General features: G+C 50.3%; 13 protein-coding genes across 13 annotated transcripts; 5 read left to right on the top strand and 8 right to left on the bottom strand.

Annotated features, from left to right (window-relative positions):
• Positions 1-779: 779 nt before the first annotated feature.
• On the bottom strand, positions 780-2,446 carry VTN00DRAFT_4477 (uncharacterized protein; the record flags this gene model as incomplete). The annotated part of the gene is made up of 2 exons (XM_069430908.1): positions 780-1,844; positions 1,916-2,446. 2 exons carry the CDS (start codon positions 2,444-2,446, stop codon positions 780-782), a joined length of 1,596 nt encoding a protein of 531 aa, XP_069289997.1.
• Positions 2,447-3,569: 1,123 nt separating this feature from the next.
• VTN00DRAFT_4476 (uncharacterized protein) lies at positions 3,570-5,958 on the bottom strand (the record flags this gene model as incomplete). The annotated part of the gene is made up of 5 exons (XM_069430907.1): positions 3,570-4,485; positions 4,538-5,115; positions 5,171-5,370; positions 5,424-5,782; positions 5,840-5,958. 5 exons carry the CDS (start codon positions 5,956-5,958, stop codon positions 3,570-3,572), a joined length of 2,172 nt encoding a protein of 723 aa, XP_069289996.1.
• A 252-nt stretch (positions 5,959-6,210) lies between these two features.
• On the top strand, positions 6,211-7,362 carry VTN00DRAFT_4475 (uncharacterized protein; the record flags this gene model as incomplete). Its single annotated transcript, XM_069430906.1, has 3 exons — positions 6,211-6,315; positions 6,374-7,086; positions 7,143-7,362. The coding sequence occupies 3 exons, from the start codon at positions 6,211-6,213 to the stop codon at positions 7,360-7,362; spliced, it is 1,038 nt and encodes a 345-aa protein (XP_069289995.1).
• A 38-nt stretch (positions 7,363-7,400) lies between these two features.
• VTN00DRAFT_4474 (uncharacterized protein) lies at positions 7,401-7,711 on the bottom strand (the record flags this gene model as incomplete). The annotated part of the gene is made up of 2 exons (XM_069430905.1): positions 7,401-7,589; positions 7,691-7,711. The coding sequence occupies 2 exons, from the start codon at positions 7,709-7,711 to the stop codon at positions 7,401-7,403; spliced, it is 210 nt and encodes a 69-aa protein (XP_069289994.1).
• Positions 7,712-8,802: 1,091 nt separating this feature from the next.
• Positions 8,803-9,168, top strand: VTN00DRAFT_4473 (uncharacterized protein; the record flags this gene model as incomplete). The annotated part of the gene is made up of 3 exons (XM_069430904.1): positions 8,803-8,821; positions 8,884-8,973; positions 9,062-9,168. 3 exons carry the CDS (start codon positions 8,803-8,805, stop codon positions 9,166-9,168), a joined length of 216 nt encoding a protein of 71 aa, XP_069289993.1.
• A 34-nt stretch (positions 9,169-9,202) lies between these two features.
• VTN00DRAFT_4472 (40S ribosomal eS30 domain-containing protein) lies at positions 9,203-9,729 on the bottom strand (the record flags this gene model as incomplete). The annotated part of the gene is made up of 5 exons (XM_069430903.1): positions 9,203-9,226; positions 9,290-9,394; positions 9,444-9,469; positions 9,527-9,629; positions 9,727-9,729. 5 exons carry the CDS (start codon positions 9,727-9,729, stop codon positions 9,203-9,205), a joined length of 261 nt encoding a protein of 86 aa, XP_069289992.1.
• Positions 9,730-15,172: 5,443 nt separating this feature from the next.
• Positions 15,173-16,094, bottom strand: VTN00DRAFT_4471 (uncharacterized protein; the record flags this gene model as incomplete). Its single annotated transcript, XM_069430902.1, has 2 exons — positions 15,173-15,642; positions 15,713-16,094. 2 exons carry the CDS (start codon positions 16,092-16,094, stop codon positions 15,173-15,175), a joined length of 852 nt encoding a protein of 283 aa, XP_069289991.1.
• Positions 16,095-16,316: 222 nt separating this feature from the next.
• VTN00DRAFT_4470 (uncharacterized protein) lies at positions 16,317-16,844 on the top strand (the record flags this gene model as incomplete). The annotated part of the gene is made up of 4 exons (XM_069430901.1): positions 16,317-16,319; positions 16,432-16,541; positions 16,671-16,752; positions 16,821-16,844. The coding sequence occupies 4 exons, from the start codon at positions 16,317-16,319 to the stop codon at positions 16,842-16,844; spliced, it is 219 nt and encodes a 72-aa protein (XP_069289990.1).
• Positions 16,845-17,069: 225 nt separating this feature from the next.
• VTN00DRAFT_4469 (uncharacterized protein) lies at positions 17,070-19,547 on the bottom strand (the record flags this gene model as incomplete). Its single annotated transcript, XM_069430899.1, has 1 exon — positions 17,070-19,547. The coding sequence occupies one exon, from the start codon at positions 19,545-19,547 to the stop codon at positions 17,070-17,072; it is 2,478 nt and encodes an 825-aa protein (XP_069289989.1).
• Positions 19,548-19,911: 364 nt separating this feature from the next.
• VTN00DRAFT_4468 (uncharacterized protein) lies at positions 19,912-20,529 on the top strand (the record flags this gene model as incomplete). Its single annotated transcript, XM_069430898.1, has 1 exon — positions 19,912-20,529. One exon carries the CDS (start codon positions 19,912-19,914, stop codon positions 20,527-20,529), a length of 618 nt encoding a protein of 205 aa, XP_069289988.1.
• Positions 20,530-20,761: 232 nt separating this feature from the next.
• On the bottom strand, positions 20,762-21,848 carry VTN00DRAFT_4467 (uncharacterized protein; the record flags this gene model as incomplete). The annotated part of the gene is made up of 3 exons (XM_069430897.1): positions 20,762-21,512; positions 21,573-21,708; positions 21,761-21,848. 3 exons carry the CDS (start codon positions 21,846-21,848, stop codon positions 20,762-20,764), a joined length of 975 nt encoding a protein of 324 aa, XP_069289987.1.
• Positions 21,849-22,555: 707 nt separating this feature from the next.
• VTN00DRAFT_4466 (uncharacterized protein) lies at positions 22,556-25,229 on the top strand (the record flags this gene model as incomplete). The annotated part of the gene is made up of 4 exons (XM_069430896.1): positions 22,556-22,624; positions 22,686-23,479; positions 23,541-23,681; positions 23,738-25,229. The coding sequence occupies 4 exons, from the start codon at positions 22,556-22,558 to the stop codon at positions 25,227-25,229; spliced, it is 2,496 nt and encodes an 831-aa protein (XP_069289986.1).
• A 1,009-nt stretch (positions 25,230-26,238) lies between these two features.
• VTN00DRAFT_4465 (mitochondrial 54S ribosomal protein bL17m) lies at positions 26,239-27,165 on the bottom strand (the record flags this gene model as incomplete). The annotated part of the gene is made up of 2 exons (XM_069430895.1): positions 26,239-26,640; positions 26,950-27,165. The coding sequence occupies 2 exons, from the start codon at positions 27,163-27,165 to the stop codon at positions 26,239-26,241; spliced, it is 618 nt and encodes a 205-aa protein (XP_069289985.1).
• Positions 27,166-27,338: the final 173 nt, after the last annotated feature.

Raw genomic sequence — 27,338 nt, 5'->3', positions numbered from 1 at the left:
TTCTTAAACGTGAAGATCAAATTGAGATGAAAACGACACGTCTTGTCTCTGCAAATATGCAATTGCAAATGGGAGAGTTGTTGAGATAGATGTCAAGATATAGATGGATATAGACCAGAGAAAGACGATCTATGGCAGCAAAACGGAAGCAAGAAAAAGAGACCGAGAATCTCTGAAATCCCCGGGATCAGCCAGCACCCTCAAGGCAAGTCATGAAGGAGGAAGAGAGCTGAAGAGGTCGGGAAAGTGTGGAGATATAAAAGCGGCTGCCATGTGCAGCAAAAGTCGCGCAGAGATGCTGCATCGCTGATCGGGACATCTCGGTGCGGGATGCGACACTATGACGTCTGTCCGGTACCCGCTGATACGGCCATGTTTACAGGAACCAACCAGCGCGCGCGGTGTGGGGGGCCGCGCCGGGCCCGTGTAAGCGTATCGCCAATACGGGGATTCGTGACGGCGCCTGATTCGTCTCCGCGCTGGGTCTTCAAACAGCACAAAAAGGCAACCCAGCAATGCAGCATCGAGCCCTGCGGCGTGAGGCACAGTGGCAAATCATTGCCTGTCTATGCTGTCCAGCGTTTTGCAAAAGCAGTCTGTGAATATTCTCTCCAATTGGACCGTAAATGCCGCCTGGGGCGCAAGTATCACCCGGAACAGTGAAACACCCTATGCTACTGATCCTCGAGTCCCTCCCGGTGAGCCGTTTTGATCGATCCCTGTCGGGTCTTGCATGCTGTTCCCCGTCATATAGAGTTGTATCCCGCTGCAATTAGCTTTTAACGGTTCCGATCCGCGTCGTTTTCCCCGGTCTCCATCCCTTCCTGCGCTAGCAACCCCGTACCCTCCTCGACGTCGCGCTCCTCCCCTCTGATGTCCTTCTGCGCCCCGACGGTCCCCTCGTTATCTGGTGGATCCCGCCCTCCTTCTGCTCCCTGACGATTCTCCCGCACCACCGCGATATAGATGGCACTGCCCAGGATCAGTGCTGACCCTGCCCAGCTCACCGCAGACGGCGTACTATCCCAGACAACCTTGTCATAAAACAGAGCGAACAACATCTGCGTGTATACCATTGACGTGGCACGCGATCCGTGGCCCGAGGCGTTGCCCGTCCGCGCAGACTGTCCTGGCAACGGCGGAGGAACATACGCCAATCCTGCCGTCATCAAAAACTGTAGGAAGAAACCGCACACCCCAAGCCCTAGAAGGAGGCTCCATTCGGTGAGGTCGCCAGGAAGCCGGAAGGAGACTGACGGCAGGGCCAGAACGGCCACGATTGAGACCAACGTGGTGAATGCAGAGAAGTAAGTCACACTGACGAGTGCATGGGCTCGTTTCCCGATCCAACGGATCGCGGTATATGCGCATGCGGCGCCTAGAACTCCAAGAAGAGAAGCAACAATGGCAAGCATGTGGTGGTAAGAATCCACAGGCTCTGGTTCTTCTCCAGCCACAGATACTGTGTCATTAGAGGGAGTAACAGCATCAGAGGATGGAGAGCCATCTCCTCCGAAAGCAGAGAACGGTCGTGCAATCAACACGACGCCCAGCAGCGAGACGAGCGCCGCGAGCTGCTGCTTACGAGTGAACGGCTCGTTGGGCATCAGAAATGAGCAAGCATAGCAGGTCACGATGGGCGCCAGGAAAGTAAGCACCGTTGCCTCTGACAGAGGCATGTACAGCATTGCGTAGTATATCCCAAACACGCCAAAGAAGCCGCCCACAGCACGTAAGACCAAGAGCATCCGGACCTCAGGAATGCCAAAGGGGTCAGGTACTTTTGCGTACCACATATACAAGTAGCTTGCAAGAGCCGTTATGGACATGCGGGCAAAGAGAATCTGTACATGCTCATTAGGAAATTCTCCGGATAGATGTACATATTGGTCCAATATCCAGAACCATTACTGACCTGGAATGGATGCATCCCCTCCCCGTGAGAACCATTGATTTCCAGAACCCGCGTCATAACATTCATTGATGCCCCAAAGAACTGAGATAGCATCACCAGCACTAGTCCTTTACTTTGTAGCCATGCCACCCACAGCCTGCCCCGCCAGGTCAACGGCGGAGCGGAAGGACGAGATTCCAACCGCGAGCCCGCCGGGGCCGGCGAGCGGAGGAGCGGCCTATGATCAAATCGAGACTCAGCAAGATGCCCAGCATACATTGACAGATCGGAGAACCTGGAATCTGTTGAGGGGCGAAAGCTGTTGGTTAGAGAGACGTCTAGGCGGTCGCTCTCGTCCCGCCTAGTGTTGTTGGATTGATAATCCTTTACTGTCCCGCCAGCAGCTCCTCTGGATTGTCCTTTGTCATTGCTCCCACCGTTGTATGTCTCCGGCATAAGCGCAGAAGCTTCTGTGAGTTCATTACTGCTCTGGCGCGGTTGGTCATTGGAGGTATAGTTCACGTCACCCGACGGGGATGTAGGCGCAGTCATCGTCTCTCGTCTATACCCCAGATAAGATCGACGTATGCTATTGGAACTAGGAAAAGAGATCGTAGATCTCGAGAGAGATTCCTGCATGCCAGAGAAGTCCACAGAGAGAGAACAAGGTGAATTAGAATGCTAGCGAACCGCAGCACGCAAAAGTGACTCAACCGCCAGCCTCATCCAAGGAAAGTCGGAAAATAAGAACGAAGAGAAGCCGGAGGTGAGCAGAGGGCTTATGGCCGCGGCGGTTGAAAGAGCGCAGCGTATCTACATGATTCCATGGCTATCCGGACCTAAACTGAGAGAGGCACAGGCCCCGGAGCACCTGGAGGATTCACACGCGGACTGGCAGCTAGCCTTGCGAGTCCCAGTGGAAGGAGGTTGCGCCATGAGGGGCTATGGTGGGGGGACGATGACCCCGGAATTGCGTCGACTCCAGACGGCAACTGGGGTTCAGTGGATCGCCCTGGAGCTTGCATCGGAGTCTAGCGGGGGATAGCGGCGCAGGCCATCACACTGACAGGGCTGCTTGGCGTCTGCATCTCAGGCCAGGACCCCTAGTTATCATCCATTGACGAGTCAGGTTGGAAGACAAAGTATGCAGTACAATCTGTCTATCAGGTTGATCTGCCCTCATTACGCGGATGAGATAAACGGGAGGAGGGGTTAGGGTATCAGAAGACAGGACAATTCAGCAAATGCCAGGTACGGTGCGGGGATAATTGTTCGGGTCACCATTTATCTTACAGAAAGACCTCAATAGCCAGGGAGATTGGAGAGACTGTTCGGTAATACCCCGTACCTGTTTACTTTGTATATTTCAATTCCAGCTGCATGCAAGACCCCACTTTATGCAGCTAGGTTACGCAGTACATAGTAACTAACCACGGAGTACTGTGCTCCATGTCTCTTCATTGCAGGTTGTCAAGGTTGCACAAGCGGGCTCGACCGCAATGTTTCGATCTGGTACTTATTTCTGACAGGAGCTGGGAAGGTACAGAATCCGTGGACCACTGTACTCCGACCTGTAGTGAGGGTAGCATTAGGTTCATGGGCATGCCAAAGCTTCCAAACTTCACTGCTAATTACTTATGCCTGTATATACAATGTCTAGGTACTCACGTCGCATCTATACAAATGTGAAAGTGTCCCCTCCCTTCTCTCTCAACATGTTGCTGACTCTCTTCGTTCCAACAATCCTCTCCAGTTTAAGAGCGTCCCATTTGGAGAACAGAGCCCGTACGCCGTTTTCCGAGGCCTCTCCCACGGCAGCTGGGTCCATCCCGAGGAACCCGACGATCTCTCCCCAGAACACCGGGTTCTCCGGCATCCCATACATAATGATGCGTTTCACGCCCCGAATCCGGTAGCGTCGGAAGTGGTGTGCACGCTCCGTATAGAGCAGGACAGAGTGCCGCCCAGTCATGAAATGGCTGCGCGCACGTGTCACGTCCCGGACAGATGAGTATTCAGAAATAGCTCCAAAGGAGACGTTCGTCGTCTGGGACGATGTAGCAAAGTGGTTGCGCACGCGGACAAAGTCCAGGTACGAAGGGATGAAGATCAGTGTGCCCGAGCCATTGCCCTTGCCCTTTCCAGTGACATTCTTAACCAAAGCCGCGAGGATGGCACTCGTGAAATATTTAAACCGGGCATCTGGGTCTTTTGTAGGTGAGACAGAGTCGAAGCGTGAGAATGTCTGCTTGACTGGAACAGGGAGCGGGATTTCGGTGATGGCACCAGGATAGTTCGGGGTCACTTTGACCTTTCCGGCAACATTGCGCATGTGCGAAGAGAACAACGAGTTCACCTCGGGCGTGATAAAGGACGACAGCACGATCGTTTGACGAAGGTGACGAGCATCGTCATCTAGGTACCATTTTCGCACTCGACTGAAGTCGCACCCGTGGGCCTCCTTGGGCTGCAGGTTGAGATGCTGAAAGATGTAGTCGATGTGATCCCAGTTCTGCATGAGAAGCGCATCAGCATGGTCGACTATGACGATTTCGATGGATGATAAAAAGTCATAGTCTCGCTTTTTCGCACTAATACCAGTCAGTAAGCGCTCCAGTCTGGATGGATTAAGTGAGGACATACTCTTCTTTATCCATAACTGTACGTAAGCCCAACGGACTCGCCAGGATCATGTCTGAGTTGTAGAACTGCGCGAAGTATTTGACGGCCTTCCGGGTAAACTTCAATCCCAGCCTGAACATATCGTCGTCATTCCCACCGAACAATTCCTTGAAATCTTCTGTTTTATTTTCCCAAGACTTGTCGTCGGGCGCGCTGAACCCATCTAAAAACCGCTTCTTGTTTTCTTGCTGCTCAGGCTGATACAGCTTGGTAATCGCCTCCATAACGCGAACACAGGCTTGTCTAGTCGGCAAGATGTAGAGCACCTTTGGTCTTGTGAATCCCTGGTCTCGAAAGTCCAGATCCTCGTCCTGCTCCTTTGAAACGCGAGCGTTATTCTTGATCACACGGTCTCGAGTCTTCAACACGTGATTAAGGGCATGAAGGCAGACTGTGTCCCGCAAGTGCGGAGAATTTGACGATGTCCTTGACCCAAAAAGGACATCAACGTAATTAAAGATGTACGGGGCAAGGTACTGGGCGGGCACGTTAAAATTGGGTATGAGATCCGCAGCAGGCGAAATGAGCTTCTTCTTGAGCTGCGAAATCAATCAGTACAAAGTCACCCGCTACTACGCCCACTAGATGACCTACCTTCAAACCTGCTGTGCTTCGTGCTGCTGGTAGCAACGACTCTTCGTTTCCATCAACATCAGGGACACTTTGTAGCAGTCTCGATCCATCTGGGAGTTCTTTCTTGGCAGGGCGCCACTTTTCCTGCGATATCGCTTGCAGTTTGCGAGACAGCTTGCCTTCGTCTGGATTCGCAAAGTGTGTTTCGAATGGGTCGGTTGCTGCTAGGGCATCAGTATGAGAGTCATCAGGATCAGAAAAGGTACTTATTTACCATCCTCATCATCATCCATGCCATCAATATCCGCCTCCTCTTGACCCTCGTCTTCATCTTCAGAAGCTTCCCGATCCTGAAGGTCATCCCCGTCCAGCTGTCCTTTCTCGTCCTGGTCAATTCTATCATCTATAGCTTCTGCGCTTGCACCGTCCTCCCTATGACGCAGCTTGCGCTTTTTGCGAGCCGGGCCCTTGGATTCCGATCCCGCATTGAGCAGCTGTAGAAGCGCGTTGTACGGCTGCTCCTTGGACTGCTGTTCCTCATCGCTGTCGGACGATACTTCGTCCATGGGTGCCTCATCAACCAAACCCTCTTCAGGCTCTTCGTTCATCTCTTCATCAGAAGAGTCGGTCGATCTGTAGCACTGTTAGCTTGACAGAGTGCATTGTTTTGAGGGCACACCGGGTGCTCACAGTATGTCCTCGACCCGCGACGTCGGGAACCCATCTTTCTTTGGGGCTCCAGAGCGCCCTTTAGAACCTTTTCTAGTGCCTCGTGAGGCGTTTCCGCCTCTACTGCGTGCTGGAGCCATCGTTGCAAGCTGTTAAAGATTCTGGAGCTCTGCTCGTGGAACTTTTTCGCATTTGGGGCGGTCGTCGGCTTATCTTATCTTAGCGTGAAATTTCGTCTGCGCGCACACACAATTTGAGCCTCGCGCGGAACCACATCGCAGCAGACTCCAGCGGGCGGAACAAAGGAGCCACTCTCCACGACAAGAGCCTGTCCGTCTGTTTCCCCTATAGCGCGAGGCAGACGTCCTTCTACCTACACACACCTGTTCAGCATGGCTGACACCGACTCCTTCCTTCATCTCGCACGCCCCCTGGGTCCTGCCACGGTGGGGACTGCTCCGACGACTGCCCCTCTGAACGTTGTCATCCAGCCCCAGGTACCGTTGCCATGATCTGCAATGCAAGATCTTCCAGATTACTGACTAGATGCTGTAGGCGATCTTCTCGATCCTTGATCACTCTCTCCGTCGTAATGCCGATCAGCACCGTGTCATCGGAACCTTGCTGGGAACTCGATCTGAAGATGGTACCGAGGTCGAGATTCGCAGTTGTTTCGCTGTCGGGCACACTGAGACGACGGACCAGGTCGAGGTGGACATGGAATACCAGAAGCAAATGCTTGCGCTGCATCTGAAGGCGAACCCGAAGGAGGTGCTTGTCGGGTGGTACGCCACCTCGTCCGAGCTGGACACATTCTCTGCTTTGATCCAGAACTTCTACGGTGGCCAGGGCGATGGAACGTGGCCGCACCCTGCTGTGCATCTGACTGTTTCTACAGAACCTGGAAAGGATATTGAAACACGAGCATACATTTCTGCGCCTGTTGGTGTCACTGCGGAGAGGGCGGCTGACAGCGCAGCGTTCATCCCCGTACCGCACGAGATCCGATACGGCGAGGCTGAGAAGAGTGGTCTGGAGGCTATTGCCAATGCCAAAGACACCGAGAGCCGGTCCACTGGCATCTTTACGGACATCGAGGCGCTGGAGCGGGCTATTGAGGAGGTCCTTGGTATGATCGACCGCGTGTCGAGATACGTCGAGTCCGTCATTGACGAGGAGGCCCCCGCTTCTACTGCGCTGGGCCAGTTCCTTCTTAATGCCCTTGCGCTGGCACCCAAGGTTGAGCCTGCTGATATTGAGCGTGACTTGTATGTGTTCTTCCTCTTCCCGTGTGATATTACCTTCGCGCTAACTTCTTCTGCAGCAACAACCACATCCAGGATGTCCTGGTCGTCTCATACCTCGCGAACACCATCCGCACACAGATGGAACTGTCGAATCGCCTGGCGACTGCCCAGCTAACCCTGGGTGGCGGAGAAGGCGCAGCTGGAGAATCTGGCCAGCGCGGTCAGAGGGGAGGCAAGGGTGGCAGGAGCGGACAGCAACGGAACCAGGAACGAGGTGCAGAGGAGGTTCGTGCTTAGGGGAAGCATGTTTTTTCCATAACTCCTTCATAGAGATATTATCGGGATCGTCCCGTCCAGACCTCCTCCGAGATCTGGTACTCCCGCTCTTCTCCTTTATTTTTTTGCAGTGCACTCTGCTGGGGCAGCAAAAAAGCATGGCGTACCGGCGTCATCTGGCTTTGTTCAGAATGGACAGGAAGAGAGGGAAGAGAGCTGTGCCCTTTGTCTGGCTGGATCTGAGGGAGCTACTCTCTTGAAAGCAGTGTAAACCCGCCGCTTATGAAGCAGCCGCAACTGCCAGCGGCATATACAGTCATGATGAAATGGACAGAAATGATGTAGATACCTCTGTTTTCAGGCAATCCATTGTAGGCCATTGATAAAACAATATTGAGGAAGTTAAATTTATATCCATCAGCTAACCCTTAAAGAGACACTTTACTCCTGCTTCAATTTTCCCCACCTTCCAAGGTTCGTAGCTAGTGCGTAGTATTATCTCTGATCGCTACTCTGGTAGATCTCTTAGGTACTGAGGAGGGGCCCAGGTTCTCCTAAGAGATGCGGCGCCAAACTGGATAGGCACTGTACTGTATGTACGAATATCTCTTCGGTTTCACACGTTGGAAAAATGTCCACTGGGAGTTCAAAGCTGGCAATAAATATAGCTTTGATATAGTACTGTTTTGAAGATAATACTGTTATCTTATATTTGGCCGGACACTATTAATTTTAAAGCTATAACCTGGTTAAATATTTCTATGCTCTCTGTGACTAGGGAAACTGTCCAATACCTTAAAAGACTTTTAGCTAGCATTATAACCAATTTTAGGGAAAGAACAAACGGACGAGTCTAGGGATTAAGTAGAAAAGCTCATTAAAGACTTTCTAGAAGTAATAGAATCTAGTCTAAAAGGATAAAATAAGGTACAAGCTAGGTAGATAAAATGACCATTAAGTAGATTAAGGATATAAGTAACGCGCATATCTTATTAGAATATTGAGCTCTAGCAGCCTAGTTAATAACCTATAGGCGCTTATAATTATTATAGTAGAGAAAGGTTATAAAGGCCGGTCGTGAGGTTGACTTATACCCGCTGCGTACCTAAGATTGGTGGCCGCAGGTCCAGGGCTTAGGGCACGGCTACGGATGTCACATGACGCACTAGCTAGCCGAGACTACCAGCAAGTGCCAGTAGCAGCCCGAGGCTGGACAGTGCCGGTCAGCAATCAGCTATGCTATCGAACAGTTCCCTACTATTGTGGCTCCCACTATCTCGTAATGTCATCAGAAGCTTCCTTCCTGAGATTTTGTTTCGGTAGACCAAGGCACCTTTGCGCAGTCTTCTCTCAATCTGGACAAATTCACCTAGGTCTCGATAACCTACTTGATACTTCCTTGACATGCTGATAGTCCCGTCTTTTGGTAGGGAGGCGACTTAAGAGATATGCAATTCAGAAATGAAGAAATCAATGGACTGTGAGAGATCCGAGTCCGCCGCTTTCATTGTTGTGGCAACAAGCCCTGGTTCCGTTTTGCAGATGAATCCGGAATCTTGAAAGTAGACTTTCTGTCTAGATATATGTACCCTGGTGGCATGGCGTCGCGTCGCATCAGTGAAGACTTGAGAGGTTGAATATTGTAATTGTATTCGCCCCTGCGTCAAGTTTGATGACGGAGCATAACTATCTTAAAACCATCCCTTTGAACCCCTTCCAGAAGAGCAGAAGCAAATAGAGACAGTTCTGAATGCCAATATGGTCCCAGTGCAAATATGCATCACATTCTCAGCCCCCTTATCGCGACAGCAGTCGGGGAGATTCTAGTCGCCATGTCGTCGAGCTCTGAAGGTTGCGGTCCTTACGAACTTGGGCTTGGGTTCATCTGCGAAATGTAAGTCTCCTTTCATGGTTCGTGTGCAGTGCCATCGCCATCATCTTTGCATACCTTGCGCTTGCCACCAGTCATAGTGACGTTGACAAATCGACGGGTGTACAAGAGCCTCTTGCGGGCGCGACCCTTGGGCGTCTTCGGCTTCTCTTGTTTCTCAACCTGATCACGATTAGCATCGCTAGAGAAACCAAGGGTAGGTGTTAGCAACCTTGGGCGTTGCGCTCTTGACCTTGCCTGTTGCAAATCCGTTAGCTATCACTGTGGTCTAGGTTCAGAGGATTGAAGACCTACCTGCACGGGCAAGACTTCCGTGAACCTTTCCCATTGCGACGTAAGAGGCCGGTCCTTTGAGATGATCGGATTCTTTTGCTGGTGTTGTTGCTGCTGACGCTGACTTTTTCGGCGGTGGTTGCCGAAGTTTTATTTTCAGTGGGTTTGTGTGTGTCACCCCCACTATTTCCCGGAAGAGAGTATTACCGTCACCGAAATACCATACCAGTGGTCAGGTATTGAGAGGAGACATGAACGCTAGAATCTATTATTTTGTTGATATGTATATCCTCTTGAACGTCCCAACCGTCGTTAATTTTGCAGCACAGAGACTCAAAAATGGTGGACAAAGTATTTCGGTAGTACCGATATTCCCCCTTACAGCGACGTCTCCTATTGATTGTGCTTCCACGCGTGCCACTTCAGGTTCGGTTCCTAGCTCGCGAGTTTCTCACACTTATTTCACAAAAAATAAAAAGAAGATTCCTTTGCCGGCTTCTTTGAGCCACTCAGTCAATGGCGAGAACGAGCCACGGCTCCAGATCGAGAGACTGGCAAGCGGCCCCAACCTGCCTAGCACATCTGCTGGCTTCCGGAACACCAAGTCAGAACCGGAGATCTGATAAATGAACCCCAGCATTGGGGACGCAGTTTCAATACTGGGTGATCTTTCCAACAAAAAAAAGAATGAAAGAAAGAAAAGGAAAGGAAAATACAAGGTAATAGTAGTGGAACGAAATGCGCCCGAACGCCATGGAAAAAGAGCTTAGCTAAACACTTGAAAGCCGCAAAGTCTCAGATGCTATGTTGGCTTACCTCAATCAGAACAAATCAGAACAGACCTATAACCACAGCCGAAGTGGAAGTGCTATACAGGACCTTAGGAGCCACTGTACCCAAAGGGTTAATCAAGTTCTATCTAACGGAACGGCGACACGATAGGAAGGTCGTTGGCCGACATCGCAAATACCAGAATAGTTCAGCACTGGTACCTCGGTCAAGTTAGAAACCTCGATCTTGAATACGGAAAAGCCGCAGTACAGGGATTAATTTAGGGTATTAGACTTTAACGAATTTATATTGCAAACAAGAATTTGCTTATAGGAGTATTGTTTTTAATATATGTTTATACTCTGTGTTTATGTTGATCCAAGTTTTATAATACAATTGCCTCTATTTTTCTTTATATCTACACCCTCCCGAGGCCTTTCAACCAACCTTATAAAGAAACTGGTATATCTCTTCGACAGAGATCTCAGAGACTCCTTGGGCATGCAAGACCCTACAGCGGACCTATGCAGAAGGCAGTCTTGAAGAAATTGATGAGAAGGTATGAAGGAATGTACTTTTGGACCAATAGAAGCTCTTGACTTGATCTAGCGCCTATATCGAAGAATATGAGAGTGATGGCGTGAAGACCAAGCTTGACGTAGATGACCATCATTCCGACGATGACAAACCTCTTTCCGGTACCAGGAAAGCCTCTTTGGATGATCAAAACTCTCTCCGGGAAGGAACGGAACTTGGAAATGCAGTCCTTCTGATCGGCAGACCAGTCGAGATTCTTGTGCGTCAAGATAGAGTTGATGACTTTTGTCAGTCGTCTCAGAAGCAAGTCCGAGGCCAGCAGTTGGATCGACCATCTCTCGCGGTCCTGCACGCTATTTCTTCTCTGCGCGGTTCGCCCTCTTGGCCAGTCTCTTTTCCCTGTTTCGTAGCCGGTATTGACGCATTGCTAATTTTCCTTTCTCTCTGTGGGTATCGAATTGCTTGGTTATCTCTTGCTGCCCATTGCCCTTTCCCTTCCTGCAAGAGACTGATCGAGCGGGCCTTAACTTGTCGAAAACACCGTGGTGCAGAAATCCCATCAATACCACGTTAACGGTTTCTTCCTCAGGGTTGAGCACGCGATGAGTTCCAGGAAGGGTATGTTTGTGTTCCAGAAACAATCGCAACATTCTGATTTGTTGGAGCCACTGTATTTACCACACCCGCAGTGACTTCTCTATGGAGGTCTCTTGCTGACTCAAAGACCCCAAGATCCATGGGATCATTTTGGTTGAGACACACGCTGCTCAAGTAATTGAGGAATGGCTGGTAATTGTCCAGAAGAGTTGTGGCGATTCTGAGAAGGGGTTTCTTAACGTGTCTGAAGGGCTTATAAGTCAGAATTCCCAACTCCATGTTGTATAGACTGTCGATAATTTGGGTTGCGGAGCCTTTCTGACAAAGCGCGATTTACCGACATCGTAATTAAGGCGATTTATACATTCGTAATGATCGATTTTAGCTTTCCGTTCTCTCACATCCTCTGATTCCAGATGATCAGAAGAGCATCTTTTGCACGGCTTATGGAAACACATTGTCGCTTTCTATCTGCGACAAATCCTAGACCTAAGGGCCCTCCAGGATGGCATGTCGAAAGAATCACGAACTCCTTTTTCACTTTTCTTGGAGATGACGCATCGAAGCGTCACTTACAGCTCGTTGAATTGATACACCGTGTATGAGCTCTGCCAGGTTCGTCTTTCTTCATTACATAAACAAGTAGTATAAAAGAAGGAGAACGTGAAGGAATTTCACAACATTTATGGATGTAGGGACTTTGAAAGCAACAAAAGATTTAGAATTTATATAACTGCTCTATATCGAAAGATATCAATGTGGTGAAGAAGGAGCTACTCGACAGAAGATTTTAGCCATGATTTATAGGCAAGTCCGCCTCTTTCATGGCCAGGAAATTCTCTGAGCTTCTGGCTGATCTTTTGACCTTTTGATATAGGTCACATCTCATCCCGAGACATTTGAACCTATCTAATAGAGAAATTGGCACATTTCCGCTTTGCAGGAGATGTCTAAGGCGCAGTTCTCAGCATACGAGAGCCTGCGGTTTTCCGTTGACTTTGTATTCCACTAACAAGCGGTGACGGCTGGCTGACAACACCGTTTCATTTCAACACAGAAGGGTTTCCAACAGTTGTCAAGATTGACTTATGATCGGTATAGAGGACTGTTGGATATGCAGACTCTTTTATTAGCCACCGGGATTCTTCCAGACACTGTAATGCAGCGAGAACCCCTCTCTCTGATGCATGGTAAGACGAATGACATAAAATCTCTCCTTCTCCTGAGTTATGCATTTGGAAAAAGGACGCCTTCACTTCCAGTTCCCGAGACATAGTTGCCAGGTGATACTGGAAAAGCAGGCCACCACCCGCAAGGACATTAATGCGGATTGTTTCCTTGACTTCCTTAAATGCACGTTGCCGGTCTGGGCCCCATTCAAACTTCACCATCCGTTTCCGTTTACCTGCAATGTCATACTTGGCTGCTGCTTTCATAATGCGCACATAGTCTGTTTGCCCAGGGATGTGGGGGTTTAGAAACAACACTGAGCAGCAGAATTATCCATCTATATATAGAGAAGATCAACATTGCATAGAAAACTTATCTCTCCTGCTGATGAATTCGCAGGTGGGCATCCGGGCTGCCGCTAACAAGCAATTGCTCTAAAAGTGGCCAGAGCGGCCACAGGCATAACAAGTGTGCGTGTCCTGCTGTCTCTTAGCTTCAAAATTGCACCAATTCATCAACAGAGTATAGTGACGTGATACTTACACGCGCCATTTTGACGCTAATAGTCCTAGAAAAGACGTAGCCAGCAATTCTAATCACTGATTAGGTATAAAATGCAATGAAAAAAACCCGATGAAGATGTATTGGCACAAAACAGGGGATACTAACACGAAAGCCGAACAAACATGTTGGACTTGAGAAGAGAAAAGAAAAGAGAAGAGGAGAGCCATGCAGAAATACCGTCAGTTCTGGTTCGTTAGTTGGAGCAGGCCAGTCCCGATAAACGAAGAATACGGCACCCTGCGTGAAATGAAGTACTAGCCCCTTGTAAAACTCTGGAAATTGCCTGCAAAAAGGCCTATCCAAGAAACTTTGGCAGTTAATCAGGATCTCCTCATTGCTAAATCCCACAGCATCTGCATGCATCATGTGCTGCACCTGTAATTGGATTTTAGTGGCGACAGATTTGAGTGAGCGACATCTTTTCGGACTCGTAGGATTCGTTCATGTCAATTGAAATCATAACCAGCGGCAATTGAGTACCATCACCACTCAGGATGACCTTAAGAGATGGATAGTATCATATAATAGAGTTTAGACAGTTTCTCTTGCTAGCCATGGTTCAAGATTCTCCTCGCTGGGACCGACTGGCTCCTTTACTTGGCGCAGCTTGCCTTTTCGTTTCACCCGTACTTTTCACCCGTACTTGACATCGCTTTGCACTTTGTCCCTTCCATTTCGAAAGCGATATTTAGCCGCTGGGCCACTTGTCCGAATAACATAGATAGTAGTTCGTAAGGAATCCCTTCGATAGTATCTCATAACATTAGGGTTACAAATACTCCATGGTTCCTCCACCCTCTTCTCCACGGACACCAATGCTAAAATTAAAATAGTAATAGGTAGTAGTATTCCTCTTGGAGGAAATCATCTGGTTATAGTAAAAGAGTGAAGGATAAGAAATAACGTGGCTAAAACTAGATATGCTATTCGGTGAAGAATGGAGAGCTCCCAAGAGATGCCCCTGAGATTCTCTGTAAAGATCCATTAAATGGACAGTAACAAGTCTTGCAGTATGGAGGAACCCGGTCCCAGTAGACTAAGTGGTAGTTTGGGGTCTAGTTTTATGGTTAATACCATCGGAATAATACCAGTGTGTCGTAGCAATTGGAGCACGGTTCTCCTAGTCTTATAAGGAAGGCTGCAAAATCAGGTTTTTTGACATCACTCACAGTGTAGTATTTAGTTGCACCCATTGCTGGACAAGAGGCGCTTTCAGATTTTTATGCTCACATATACACCACTGAACCTACCTGGGATCCGCGTATGCCACGTTATCTCTTCACATCACCTACCTAGGCTACTAGCTTTAACTGCATACTCAACGAGCTCGACATGACCGAGACCACGGTATGGTCTCATGACTGGATAGCTTTCATTATTTCCCCGTTCTTGAGACTAGCAGTTTGCTCATAAGATTTTCAACCACACTAGCTTCCTTGGGCTTCCTACATCTTTTTTACACATGATCTGTATTCTACCCTTGTCAGCAAGGCCGAATAAGCGGCGTTTACGGGAAGGGCTTCATCAAAGAAGAGCTTCCAAAGCCAAGACTTGAACTCTCAAAACGTGGTGCTAACAGCCTCAATTCGTAAGTTAGTAAGTAAATATCCAACACTTGATCCATCCGTGGTGAGACTGAGGTGCTTAGATTGCTCCTTTGGTCCATGGTTGGATTTAAAGGACAAAAGAACTAGGCAAGCAATGCATGATGGCGTAATTTGGCCGTTGGCTGATTATCTGAAAACATAGCAAGGTGGTTACACAATGACCGCCTAGTAGTCAAGACGTAGATGATCATCGAACTTGATGAATCGATAAATTAGCATGTAGCCCTACCTAGCCATGCCAAGTTTCTATCCCATACCCCACAGATTTATCGTTGTAGCAAATAAGCAGTTCCCCACCGTGTGAGAAAATCATAATACCTCCAACAAACGCCAGTCCAATGCAAAGAATTAATCGTTGCGAGCTCGAGCGCTCCAAGCCAGCGGAAGATCTCTGTCGCCGATCCTTCAAGAACCCAGACAATTACTCGCCCTTAGTCACTTTCCTCTTCTTCGAAACCGTTTCCTCAGTCGCATCCGAGTCTCTCCTTGCCCCCCTCTTCCCTTTTCCTTTACCCTTCTTTCCCCCAGTGGTAGTCCCATCCACACTCTCCCCAAGCTCCTCAAGCCCCTTCTTCCCCGTCTCCTTCAGTGTCCCAACTTGATCATCGTTCTGATCGAACGCCTTCCGTGCTTCCTTCAGCTCGCGCTCCATCCGCAGCAGCTCCTGCACACGACCCAGTTTACCCGGGTCGCGACGCAGCGCAAACCGGAAGTCGTCAACTTTGATCTTCTGCCGGCGCGCGTAGCTCGCGTACTGTGCGGCCGCATGGCACATCTCCATGACGAAATCGGTTACGATCTCGTCTAGAACACGGACGGTTTCGGGGAGGGGTTCAGAGGGGAAAGATGGATGGGGATTGGGATCGCCATAAGCAAGCAGAAGGAGGCGTACTGTTTTGCTCTTAGTTCAAGTTCTCTTCTATCCAAAAAAGAAGCAATAGGAGACGGGACAACCACATACATTCAGGGGCAAAGTTCATCTGCCCCTTGTGCCTCGCGGCACGGGCTCTAGGCTCAGCCATTCCGGTTACCTTCCTCGCTTCCTTGCGCCAGCTACTCCAATCTCCAAGTCTCCTTTTGACGGTATCGGAGCTTCCAGGCTCCTCCGACGATCCCCTTGAATATGCGGTATTTGATATATAAACAGGCCGGGAGTCCGCACTGGTCGACGCAGTCTCTTCGTAATTCAACGGCCGAGGAAGTGAGAGTCCGCCAGCAACGTTACCAGTGCTGGGACGTTGGACAGAGGTCTGGGGCGACGTAGAGGCGGAATCACCGCTGCAGGCGTAGACGATGAGCTCGGCGAAGTGCACGCGCCGGCCGCCACTGCGGGTCGGCTCCATGGCGGGCGGAGAGCCCGTTCCGGGAGGCTTTGGCGCGCGCCTATTTGGGGGAGCGCGGGCAGCGGTGCCTGGGGATCTGTCAGCAACATCTTCACCACTTCTTTCTCTCGAGAGCCCGGAAACTCACTGTACGGGGAGAAGAAGACGCTGGCTATTATTCAAGGTTGATCTGAGGCGTGGATCGGTGTCAGTGGAAAGAGAAAGAGAGAGACAGTGGCCAAGATGGTGAGTGAGAGTCCTCAGGGAGTTGTGCTGAAGCACAGAGGCCGCCTGGCAACACGCCGGACACAGCAGCAACAGAGCAGTTTTGGCTGACATTTCATGATATTCACTGTAGTCTGCGCTCTTTAATTTTCAGTCCCTCCTTCTCGTCTTCCTCCTCATCATCTGTACAAGCGCGTACGCCCACTCGATCATGCCGGGGATCATGGACCGGAACCAACACGGGTATGAACGCCCACTTCATTCACTCAAACCTGGTCTTCTCGTCATTAGAGGACAATCGCCCTCTCCTTTTAGTCCCCATTTCGGGGCATAGTGAGGGAAGTGATGCTAACTTCCATGGCGCATCTACAGATTCTTCGGCATCTTCTGGAAGTGCGCCAGGATCGGGGAGCGTCTCAGTCCGTATATTAGCATATGTTGTATTTTGATGGCGGTGAGTCCTACTAGCCTCCTCACGACCGTGAGAAGTCATCGATTGCTGACACGTCTCCGGATCTACAGATCTCTATTTTCTTTGGCGGCTGAGCGATTATAGCAATTTGTATCATCACAAGAATTACGAATTTGGTTTTTGCGTTACTATATGATCACGAGCGCATGAACAATCATAAATAATAGTTAATGTACATGGGCAGACATGTATAAATCTGCCCTCCGTTGCTGTACAACACCCAAGGCGCCCCATGGTCCAAAACCATCTCAGCACTCAGCGCAAGCCACAAATCTACACACTATAATCAATTGGGTATCTCAGGATTTGGATTGTGTTCCCCCCAGACGTCGTAAGCCTTCCTCGAGCATTTCCTCCTTATCATCCACCTTGGAGGACTTGTCCTCTGCAGCCTTATCCAGCTCGTCTATGGCAACCTTCAGACGTTCAGGATCTCTGAGGAAGCGAAGACTCTTCATTGTATATGTGTCGACGGAAAAACCATGCTCTTCCATCATCTTGATTGCCGCAGCAGTCTCGGGGACCTGTTGCGCGTTCGCATAGCCACTGACGATAACGTTCCATGTCACTTGGTCAAACTCGACGCCATGTTTCCTCATCATCTCCTTCACCTTCTCTGCAGCCAGCGGCTGTTTATTGTAGATGAAAGCGCCCAGCAGGATGTTCCACGTAGTCACGGTCGGTTTCGCACAAACAATCGGTCGTGATTCAGACCCCCCGAGAAAACCAGAATGCGGATGAAGCATATCCTCAACAATCTGGACACAATAGCGCAGAGCTCGAGGGTCTCTGCGGAAGGCGACCAGAAATTCATTATATGTGTGATCGGTTTCCGCCAGAGGGGCAATGGTCTCATGCCCTTCCATTACAAGTTCTCGGAACCGTTGGTAGATTCGATAGACATTCGCAATCGCCGTCTGACATCTTAAATATGTAGCGATCATGATGTATAAAGCGACCACAGATGGCGGTGTGTTGGCACCTTCCTCTGGAGGAACGTAGTTTCGTGGAACAATTCGAAGGTCCTTGAGAGGAGTCACATCATGAAGTTGGTTGTACATGTTGAGCATGGAAGAGAAAACTTCGGCGGGTTGATCATCCGAGCTGAGGTGTCTCGCCATAAAGGTATAATGCGCATGAAATATCTTGCTCGCAATGTAGGGATTGTTTCTTAGTTCCTCTTTGGGATTGATTTCTCGCAGCACGTCGTCCACACGCTCACGATCCCCGTGCTTAACCGCGTCCGTAAGCAACGTCAGGTAGGTATAGGAGTCGAGCTCAAAGCCTTGGCTTTTCATGTATGCCAACATATCCAGGCCAAGTTGCGGATCACCAGTCTTGAAAGCGTTCGATAGGACAACGTTCATCATATCCCGGTCAGGTCGGACACCTAATTCAAGCAACTTTGGGAGGATTTTAAAATTGCGTTCACCATCCCTGTCTTGCACACTGTCCAATGTTAAAAGTTTACAACAGTGCCGCAACACCGCCTCGGAGTTCAGATCAAAGCCTGGTTGGTCGAGCTGTGGTACCAGACGAAAGGCTTCCATCGCTCTGTCGACATCACCGAACTTCGTAAAGAAAGACATGAAACACAAGGCTGTTTCGGCGTTCATTTGGATTTGGCGTTCAGACATCAGTTGGAAAGCTCTGGTGACACCATCATGGTCTGATCGCTTGAGGTAGAGGCGTACGCCACGTTGTGATATGGCAACGCTAGGCCACCTTTCCGGATCTAAACAAGAGCAAATGATGGAATTGTACCAATTCTCATCACTCTTCCATTGTTTTAATTCGTCGTAGTGAAACCTATCGAGATAGAGGAGACAGTCCGAAACCATAACGAAAGGTGGATAAGGCTGGCAGTTAGTAGCAAGTAAGAACTCCATGCAGAGTTTGGGAGAGTTCTGCAGTAAGTACAAAGCCAAACGGGGCCATTGAAATGCTTTCTTTCTCCAGGAGAGGATATTCCAAGCATCGCGGAAGTCGCTGCCGGAATTCATCTCCAGCTTTTGGATAAGGACCCTCCTATCGTCGTCTAGCTCCAAAAGTGTCGACAGCTCCCATTCCTCACCATGGATCTTTGCGCTGTAAATACTAGAGTATGAAGATTTCCAAAGCGGATGGAAGGACACAAAAGGGTACAACGAGCTCAGCCTCACTTCGATCTCGTGGCGGAATGATTTCGCATTCACCACTCGCCGTTGATACTTCAGTTGGCGCTGGGCCCGGTGTACCGCAGCTACAACACGTCTGCGCAGACGGCGTCGAATCCATTGGGATCGAGTGCGCAGCACGACATCTTGTCTGACGCGGCCATCCTTGTTCATACCACCGACACTGAATCTAGACACGGCACCGGAACGTCGCGTGAGATGGCGAGACTTCGATTTGGTTCGTATCCGGGAAGAAACCCGAGTCTTCGAGTTTCGTTTTCTAAAATAATTGCCTAGAGGATTTTGCCCATGGTGTTCCCCAAATGAATTTTGACCCCTGCTGACCGCGTAGGCAAAAGCAGTCAGTGAGGGTTTGCGGGGAACCGAGTCCTTGAAAACGCCATCGCGTGCAACGGCCGCTTTTTCCAAGTGACCGTAACCGTATCTAGTTGTCTCGGGAGTGTTAGTAGGTGATTTAGATATGCTATGAGTGCTCCGTTTCGCAGCCGGCGCGGCGATATATCGATGCCATTGTCCGAGACCGATCCTGCAGCGCGAAGAGCAGGATGGCAACCTGGCGGTTAAGCGGCAGCGAATGACGCTGTTCGGACACGGGGACATTCAGAATTTTGACAAGAAAGACATTGATAAAGGTCAAAGGGTGAAAGATACCGTATCCCCGGGTATCAGCAGAAAAGAGTGCTGAACAAACTCAAGCGGAGATCGGGATGCGGGCGGAGGGTTTCACGACCGGGGATTGTGGCTGGTGAGAATTGTGTGGCTCGACACACTAGCTGCGCAATATCAACTCCGCGGTACGACAGAAGCTCGCCTCAAACCAGGTCCAAGTCCGGGAAGCTCACGATTCCTCAAGGACCCAAAACCAAGCCAGTTATCTTTCTGTTTTCCTTTATATCTAGCCGGCTGTCTTCGGACTCTTCCATCTCGCTTTTGCCCCACAAACGCCTTTGCCTGCTTTGAAGACATGTCATCAAATCACGCCTCTCTCGATGCGGCGGCAACCGAACGGAAAGCCAGGCTTGCGAAACTCGCAGCCCTGAAACGGAAACAGCCAGAACCAGAGCCATTAACGGAGGCGCGTGCCAAAGACGAAGAGGCCACTGACGCTGCCCCCGATGTTACCACATCTTACCTCTCGGGGCGAAACTACGACCCCGAAACACGCGGCCCAAAGCTGGGGTTTGAGCATGCCCCAACCGAAGGCCAAACCACACTGGAGGTGCAGGCATACGAGATAGCCAGGAAGACAGCAGAGCAGGCAAAAGCCGATGAGCAGGCGGACAAGCCGATCGATCTATTTAAGCTGCAGCCCAAGAAGCCGAACTGGGACCTCAAACGGGACTTGGATGAAAAGATGAAGATATTGAACGTGAGAACGGAAAATGCGATTGCAAGACTAGTGCGACAGCGTATAGAGGGCGCGCAGCATGCCGCTAGAGAGAAGGGGGCAAGGGCTGATGGAGAAGAGCAAGGAGAGGAAGTTGGAATCGAGGGTGGAACATTAGTGGAAGGAATCCATGTGCGTGAACGAGAAGACGCGGAGGAGGAGCGAAGAGAAAGAGAAGAGGAGGAAATGGTTTGATACCCAACTCCAAACGAACATGTTGGCATCACTGGGTTTCTCTGTATTCGGCGTTTATTCCGGGCATGTAGAGCATATGGTGAGAAACAGCAAAAGGCGTCGGGGATACTTGTAATATCGATCTTTGTCCATACATTCACACGGAACTGATTTATAAGTGACAATACATAATTATGAACTACGATAGCTTTTCCCAATGTGCAAAATTTTCCGTAACACCTTTCCATCAAATCTATCTTCCCATGTTCATGGCTTGTGTGAGAGCGAGACGCTTGCTAAAGGGACTTAAGCTCCGTTCCCGTGGAGGAGACGGTGCAGAAGAGCCATCCCTGTCACGTCTACCTCGTTCACTACGCTGACGGTCAGGATATTCATACGAGGGGCCTCTCGGAGGTCTGCTTTCCCCATGGGGACTTCGTCTCGTGCTGGCATGGTCCGGTCCTCGCAGGCTTTCTGGTGTCATCGATCGTCTCTCCCTTGCAATACGGCTCTTATCCATGCTCCGGCTTCGGGATCTGTCCCTCCGACTGCCTCGTCTGGTCGAATCGCTACGTCGACCGCGTTCTTCTGGACTGGATTCCCGGTGTCGTCTCCTAGTATTCCTGTCACGCTCACGTTGCCGCTCCCTGGATCGCGAGTGTCTCCGCCCAACATGAGAGGCTGAAGAGTACGAGTATTCGGAGTCACTGTCGCTGTATCTCCTCTTCCTGCGTGTCGATCCATGAGGTGACGGAGATACTGTTCTCCCCGGAGATCTTTCCCTGCTATCTCTCGTGTCATATCTTCGACGGCGCTTCGGAGATTCAGAACGCGAACGGTTGGTGGATATCGTTGACACGGAGCTGGAAGAATCCGCAGAGATAGACCTTGCCCGCTTTCTCGACTGATCCCGACCATCAAGAAGTTCGTCATCATCGTCTAGATCCCTCTTGCGCCCACGTTCTTTCTCTTGTTTCGCAAGCAGTTCATCCGCCACGCCGTTTCTGAAGACGAGAGAAGGTCAGCAGCCGTCCACCGGCATAGAGCACAGAGCATCAACATACGTGCGGGTCAGGTCATTTGGTGCCTCGTTTGTAAGCTTTGGCATAAGCTCCGGGTTTTGTAACTGTTGCGTGCGGGAAGGCCGGGATACGTATGGGCGTTCCTGCGCGGATACCTTGCATTCAAAGCTGTAATGCCGTGCGACCGGTCAGCAGGGGCGATAGAAAGGAACTAGAAGGGAAAGACATATCTCTCTTCAAGCATTTTTGGCAGAGGGTGCTAGGACTGGCCTTTACAGGGCCGCTTCTCAGCCCGGGGGCATTTCGATATCGGTTCATTTATATGGACCGCGCTTGAAGGACCGGGTATCCCGTGCGCTTCGTGGAGCTGCTGGTAAATCCGCGATACAGGTCTACTATGATCAGAATCAGATCTTGGTCTCGAGTCCCGAGTCGCTGGAAAGTTAGACGTCGTAGCCAGAGCCATAGACCGTCGCGGACGGCTGTCGGGCCCAACGAGCTCAAGCGATACCCGCGCGGCAAGCGCACGGCGGGCTAAACCCCACGAAGGAAGCGCTCTGCTTCGCCTTAACCAAACGCCGGCCCAGCTCAACCTCTGCTCTCCCTCCTCCTCTCCTCTCCCGTATCCACAGCGCGACCACTCGGGCAGGCAATCGCTCTTCCTACAATCCGTCGTTGCTCCTCTGGCATTGCCTGGCTTCGTAGAGGACGCTTCGGTCCGGAACATGAACCAGCCACTCTGACGCTCGGACGACGCCTCATCGACCTGCTTTTGCTGAATCTCAGCCTCAAGACATTCACCCGTCGCCCGGAGTGCGCTGCCATCCAAACAACGCTTGTAACGACTCCCAGAATCTATCTTACATGGCGAATGTCTTATTCCAGAGATATGTCGTCTTTCTCTTTGGGCTTGTGTGAAGCGGGATTTCTGAGTGACCTCACCTCGATTCGAGTTTCGGTTTCCTCCTTTCCTTAACCCGCGGTATATTACGTACATTCTGGCTGCCTGAACTTGTCTGCCGCGCATGTTCATCGCTATTGAGATGGCATCGAATACACCTGGTGGAGGCGCAAATCGTCTCTCTTTTGCGAAGGTACGCCGAGGTAGTGCAAATCGCAACTAACGCTAGTTGATGTGTCTGACCGTCTGCTAAGATCGCGGCTATGCCCCCGCCATCAAAGTCACAGCCTTCTATCGCGTCTCACGAAAAGAACAACCCACAGTCGGGTGACGCTCTTACGAGCCCTCCGGTATCCCATAGTTCGAGCACCACGCTGCCCAGCCAGCATGCCCCCAGTGACGTCCAGCAAAAGGACAACCCAACTGATCGAGAAATCGATGGCCTTGGCAGAGATGTGCAGGGTCTCAATCTAACGGAAAGAAAAGGCCGGGATGGTTCTGAGTCTTCTGGAGATGTGCAGGAAAATTGTGGGCTCAAGCGAGAGACTTCGTTTGAGGACGACCGCACCCATCTATCCAACTCTTCCACGAAACCAACGAGTTTCGACTCGAAGAGTATGGCCTCAGTCACTACTTTTGCCATGGACGAAAAGGATTCCTTGCGGCCTGATGATAGCGCCAGCGTTCAGGCCGCAGATGAAGAAGAGTCTCTTTCCGGGCCTGCTTCTGGAGCACCGAATTCGCTGACCGGCTCTGAATCTGGCGCTCGTGGGTTTCGAGACCATTCCCAGAGGACGCCAGGGGTTTTGCCGAGCGCTGGATCCCGCTTCGGTGATGGGGGTCTGCAGATCAGCGGCGCAATTCCCCCAGATTCTGTTTCCAATAATTTCGTCATGCCTAACCCAGAGACATTTCAAGGGGGACGAAGTCTTCATGGGTTCCCCCTGGAGCCAGATGAGAAACTTTTAGAAGCAATGAATTCTCCGAAAGATCGTCTTCTAATACTCCAGCTAGAGGAAAAGATAAGGGCTTTCATCCAAGATTCAAAGTAAGTTGAACTTCCTTCCCGATTATTATTTTGTGTTAAGTCACCTAACAAGGCACTCAAGGGAGCAATCGCTGGAGCTTCCGCCTTCCAACGCATTTGGACGGCTGCTTGCCCATAAATTGGGCGATTACTACCATCTAACCCATTTTGTGGACAACAACGTGACGTCGGTCCGACTGCATAGGACCCCATTCTGTCGACTGTGAGTTTCTATTTTCTTCTCATCCCCACGAATTTTCCGTATGCTGACGCTTCTAGCCCGACACCCTTATCAATGCTACAACCCGCTAATGCCAATAATACCCCGCCGCCAAATGCTCCAGCAATGAAGATCATGCGCAGGGTTGGCCAGCCCGGGGAGCGACCTTCTGCTGGAGGTAGCACAGCAGCAAGCTCGTCTGCTCCCTCGAAGGCTACTTCAGAAGCTGGTGGCGAAAGCGGAAACGATGAACAGCGAGCTGGCTCTTCTGCTGGTGCGACACCAGCCAAGGATAGGACCACTATGACCAGAGAGGAGCGAGAAGCCAAATATCAAGAAGCTAGGGAACGGATCTTCCGAGACTTTCCAGAATCAAAGTCTTCCGAGAATAACGGTGAAAACGGAAATCTGTCTCGCTCAAGTTCAACAAATGGTCGAAAGAAAACCCACAGACAAAAAACGCCTCATGACGACACCTTCGAAGTCAGGTCCCAGTTCAACGTTTATTATCCTGGGATGCCTTATGTCAGCTCACAAGTTCCCTTCAACGTCGCCGTGAACGATGGATCTTTCCCGGCCCAGCCTCCATACATGGTGGGCCCCGGCGCGTCTCCTCCCGCGATGACCTACGTTCAGAATGGCCAAAACAACGTCATGTATCCCGCCCATATGAACGTGAACCCGCTTCCTCCTTATCCAATAGCAGTTTCTCCTCATGTGGCTCAGAATAACTCCTGGCAGAGTGGTCACCTACCGCAACAATCGCCGTATCCCGGATTTACCTCTGTGAATCAGCCGTCGCCAATGATGGGCCAGCCATCTTCTACAAGGTCATCTCCAGCAATGAACAACTACGCGATCCCGCACTCTGCCCAGTACCAGCAGACGTCGTCGACTTGGGCATCACCACCATATCAAGGAAATTTCCAACAGTCCAGTCAACGAAACCCTCCGCCTGTACATTGGCCCAGTTATCCATCGCAGTCGATGGCGTCGAGTCCAGTTTCATATCCCTATGGCCAGCTCCCGGGCCAGCCTTTCAATACTGGAATGCAAAACCATTCAGCTCAACATCCACTGCCGGGAAGCTTCACTAGGTCACCGTTCAACCCTCAGACCCGATCTTTTGTGCCCGGGGGTGCATCTCCGGTGCGATTCCCTGGCAAGGGTAACCAGCATGTAGTAAACCCCTCTTATTATAGCCCTCAATCCAAGAACCAACAGCACTGGACTGGATTTCAGGACAATTACAGTCAGTCAAACCACAGTTCTTCCCAGGCTGGCGGTAAGAACTCTGGTTCTGCAGCTTCAGGGAGTCACACTTCAACGCGTGCAGCATCTACTGGGAACCGCGACTCCATTGCAAAGTGGGGCACGCCCTCTCATCTTCCTCCAAAGCCCCCGCCTTCAGAAGTCCCTTCTGACTTTGATATGAAGAGCCGAAATACTTCCACATCAACCAATTCGTACTCGAATAACTCGTTGCCAAATTCCAACAAAAATGGACCTCTTGTCGTTTCTGGGGGAACAAGTCTGCCAAAGCCAAATTAAAGCATTAACCGACGGTTTATAACGGAATTTCTTCTATTGAGCATCTTTGCTGCATGGCGTGGTTGATTCGAACTGAAATGGAAAGGCTGTGGCAGTCCTTCGGCGGGAGGCGTACCTGGGCAAACTTCTGGTTATCATGTGCAAGCATCATAAAATGTCATGGTTGGCGCATCGAAGGACGTTATACTCTCTCCCACTTGGTTTCCTTACCCATTCGCTAGCTCTGGCAGATAGAGGTATGGGTGGGAGTTCCGGCAAGCTGAGCGAGGAAATAAGAAGCAAATGAAAGAATGGTTTGAGGATGCAAAAGACGCTATGTCTTAGACACCTTGTTTCCTCTTGTTCCTTTTTTTTTTCTCTTGTTACCATCACTTGCGCGTTAACGAATAGTTATCCAAGCCATGTGGTCCATACAGTAGTGATTGTGGACAGGATTGCATGGGCGTTCGGCAAAGACTCGGGACAGTAATACCTTCTGTTGCTACTATGTTTCTTTTTCTTTTCCTGTTGTTATTCTCGAATGACAGAAAAAAAGAGAGCATGATTTCCAGAAATATAAATACATGCGTATATTCTACCAATACCTTTGAGCTTGAAGCCGGGAACAGTGCTTCTGTAGAATTGCAGCGTTTCATTTTCTTCATACTGTACAATACATCCTAAAATCCACGCCTCCGGTCTCATCATGATAGGCAATAAACCAATGGACCAAACTGCCCATTGAGTTAGGAGAAAATCTCTTTTTACTTTTCCTTTTTCCACCCAAGAGATTCTATATCACATGAGATCATTTCCGAGGCAGACGGTAGGAGACGCTGTATGAGAACTCCCTAATAATAAAAAGGACCGGAGAACACATAAGGACGACATAAAACAAGCTGGGGCATATGAGGAACGATAAAACGTAGATTTACATAACGTCGAGAAATAGGACGTGAGGAGCAAAGAAGAGAAAGGGAATAAAGGATAATGGAGGAGGGAAAAAGACAAGACGATTGTCTATATCATCTTACTCCTTCTCCACCACCTCCTTCTCCTTCTTCTCTGCCACAGCAGCTTTCTGTTTCTGCTTCTGCTGCTCCTTATCCTTCTCCTTATCCCTCAGTTCTAGCCGCTTGATCTCATTCTCGAGCTCCTCGATGCCTCCCTTCCGGAACTGCGTCACCTTCTTCACGTTCAGCGCCGTCAGCTCGTTGAGCGTCTCAAACCCCTGGGCGCGCTGCCGCGCCAAAGTCTTAGCCGTCAGTGCGAACCGCATGTCCTTGGGACCGTCGACAAGCTCGAGGATGGCGCTGGGGGCTTGGTCGTCCTTCTTGGGTTCGACGCGGAGCACGCGCGTGTAGCCGCCGGGGCGCTCGGCATAACGCTCGCGGAGGGGACCAAAGAGTTTGGGGAGGATTTCGTGGGGGGTCTGTTGAATGGAAAGGGGTCTGTTAGTGCTACTTTCTCTTCTAATATGGCAAGGGAGGCGTGTTGAAGCGGCCGGAGGGGTCATGCATGGCCGATAGGGGAAGGTCAAAGACGCTGTCTGATGCCGTATCGCATGGGATAACCCCCAATTCGACAGAATAGATAGAATTATAGCCAGTTCCCAGAGCAGACGTCCTCATCATCTCCTCGGAAATTTGGCCCGCCAAGCATCTTGTTCTTCCCCTTCGTCCTGCAAATCGCCAACCACAAGGACCGAGAAACGCAAAGAGAAGTATCAACTCCCACATACATAGAAAATCTCCAGAGCCCGTTTCCTGCTCGCCGGTGTGTTCTTCTTGCCCAGGGTAATCAGCTTCTCCGCAAGGCGCTGTGCCTCCTTGGCCTTGGCCCAGGTCGTCGTGATCGATTCATGCTTGAAGAGAGACGTGACGAGGTTTCGCAGCAGGGCCTGTCGATGCGACGACTTGCGGCTGAGATGGCGGTATTTGGCCGCACCGCCCGCCATAGTGGAAAGGAGGAGGGTATCGAGAAAGAAGAGTTAGTTGGAAATGCTTTGCGCGATCGTCGGAGGGAGCCTCTCTCTAGGAGCGGGGACAGATGGTAAGGATAAAAGAATCGGAGGTTACACGCCCCGGCATCAATTGGCAGAGTGGTGGAATGGAGGAGTGCCTGTATCAA

This window comes from Thermoascus crustaceus, assembly GCF_041956765.1.
Source record: "Thermoascus crustaceus strain CBS 181.67 unplaced genomic scaffold VTN00scaffold_2, whole genome shotgun sequence".
NCBI classification, from domain to species: Eukaryota; Fungi; Ascomycota; class Eurotiomycetes; order Eurotiales; family Thermoascaceae; genus Thermoascus; species Thermoascus crustaceus.
Note: the sequence above shows the minus strand (reverse complement) of the source record. Positions and strands in the feature narration are given on the sequence as shown.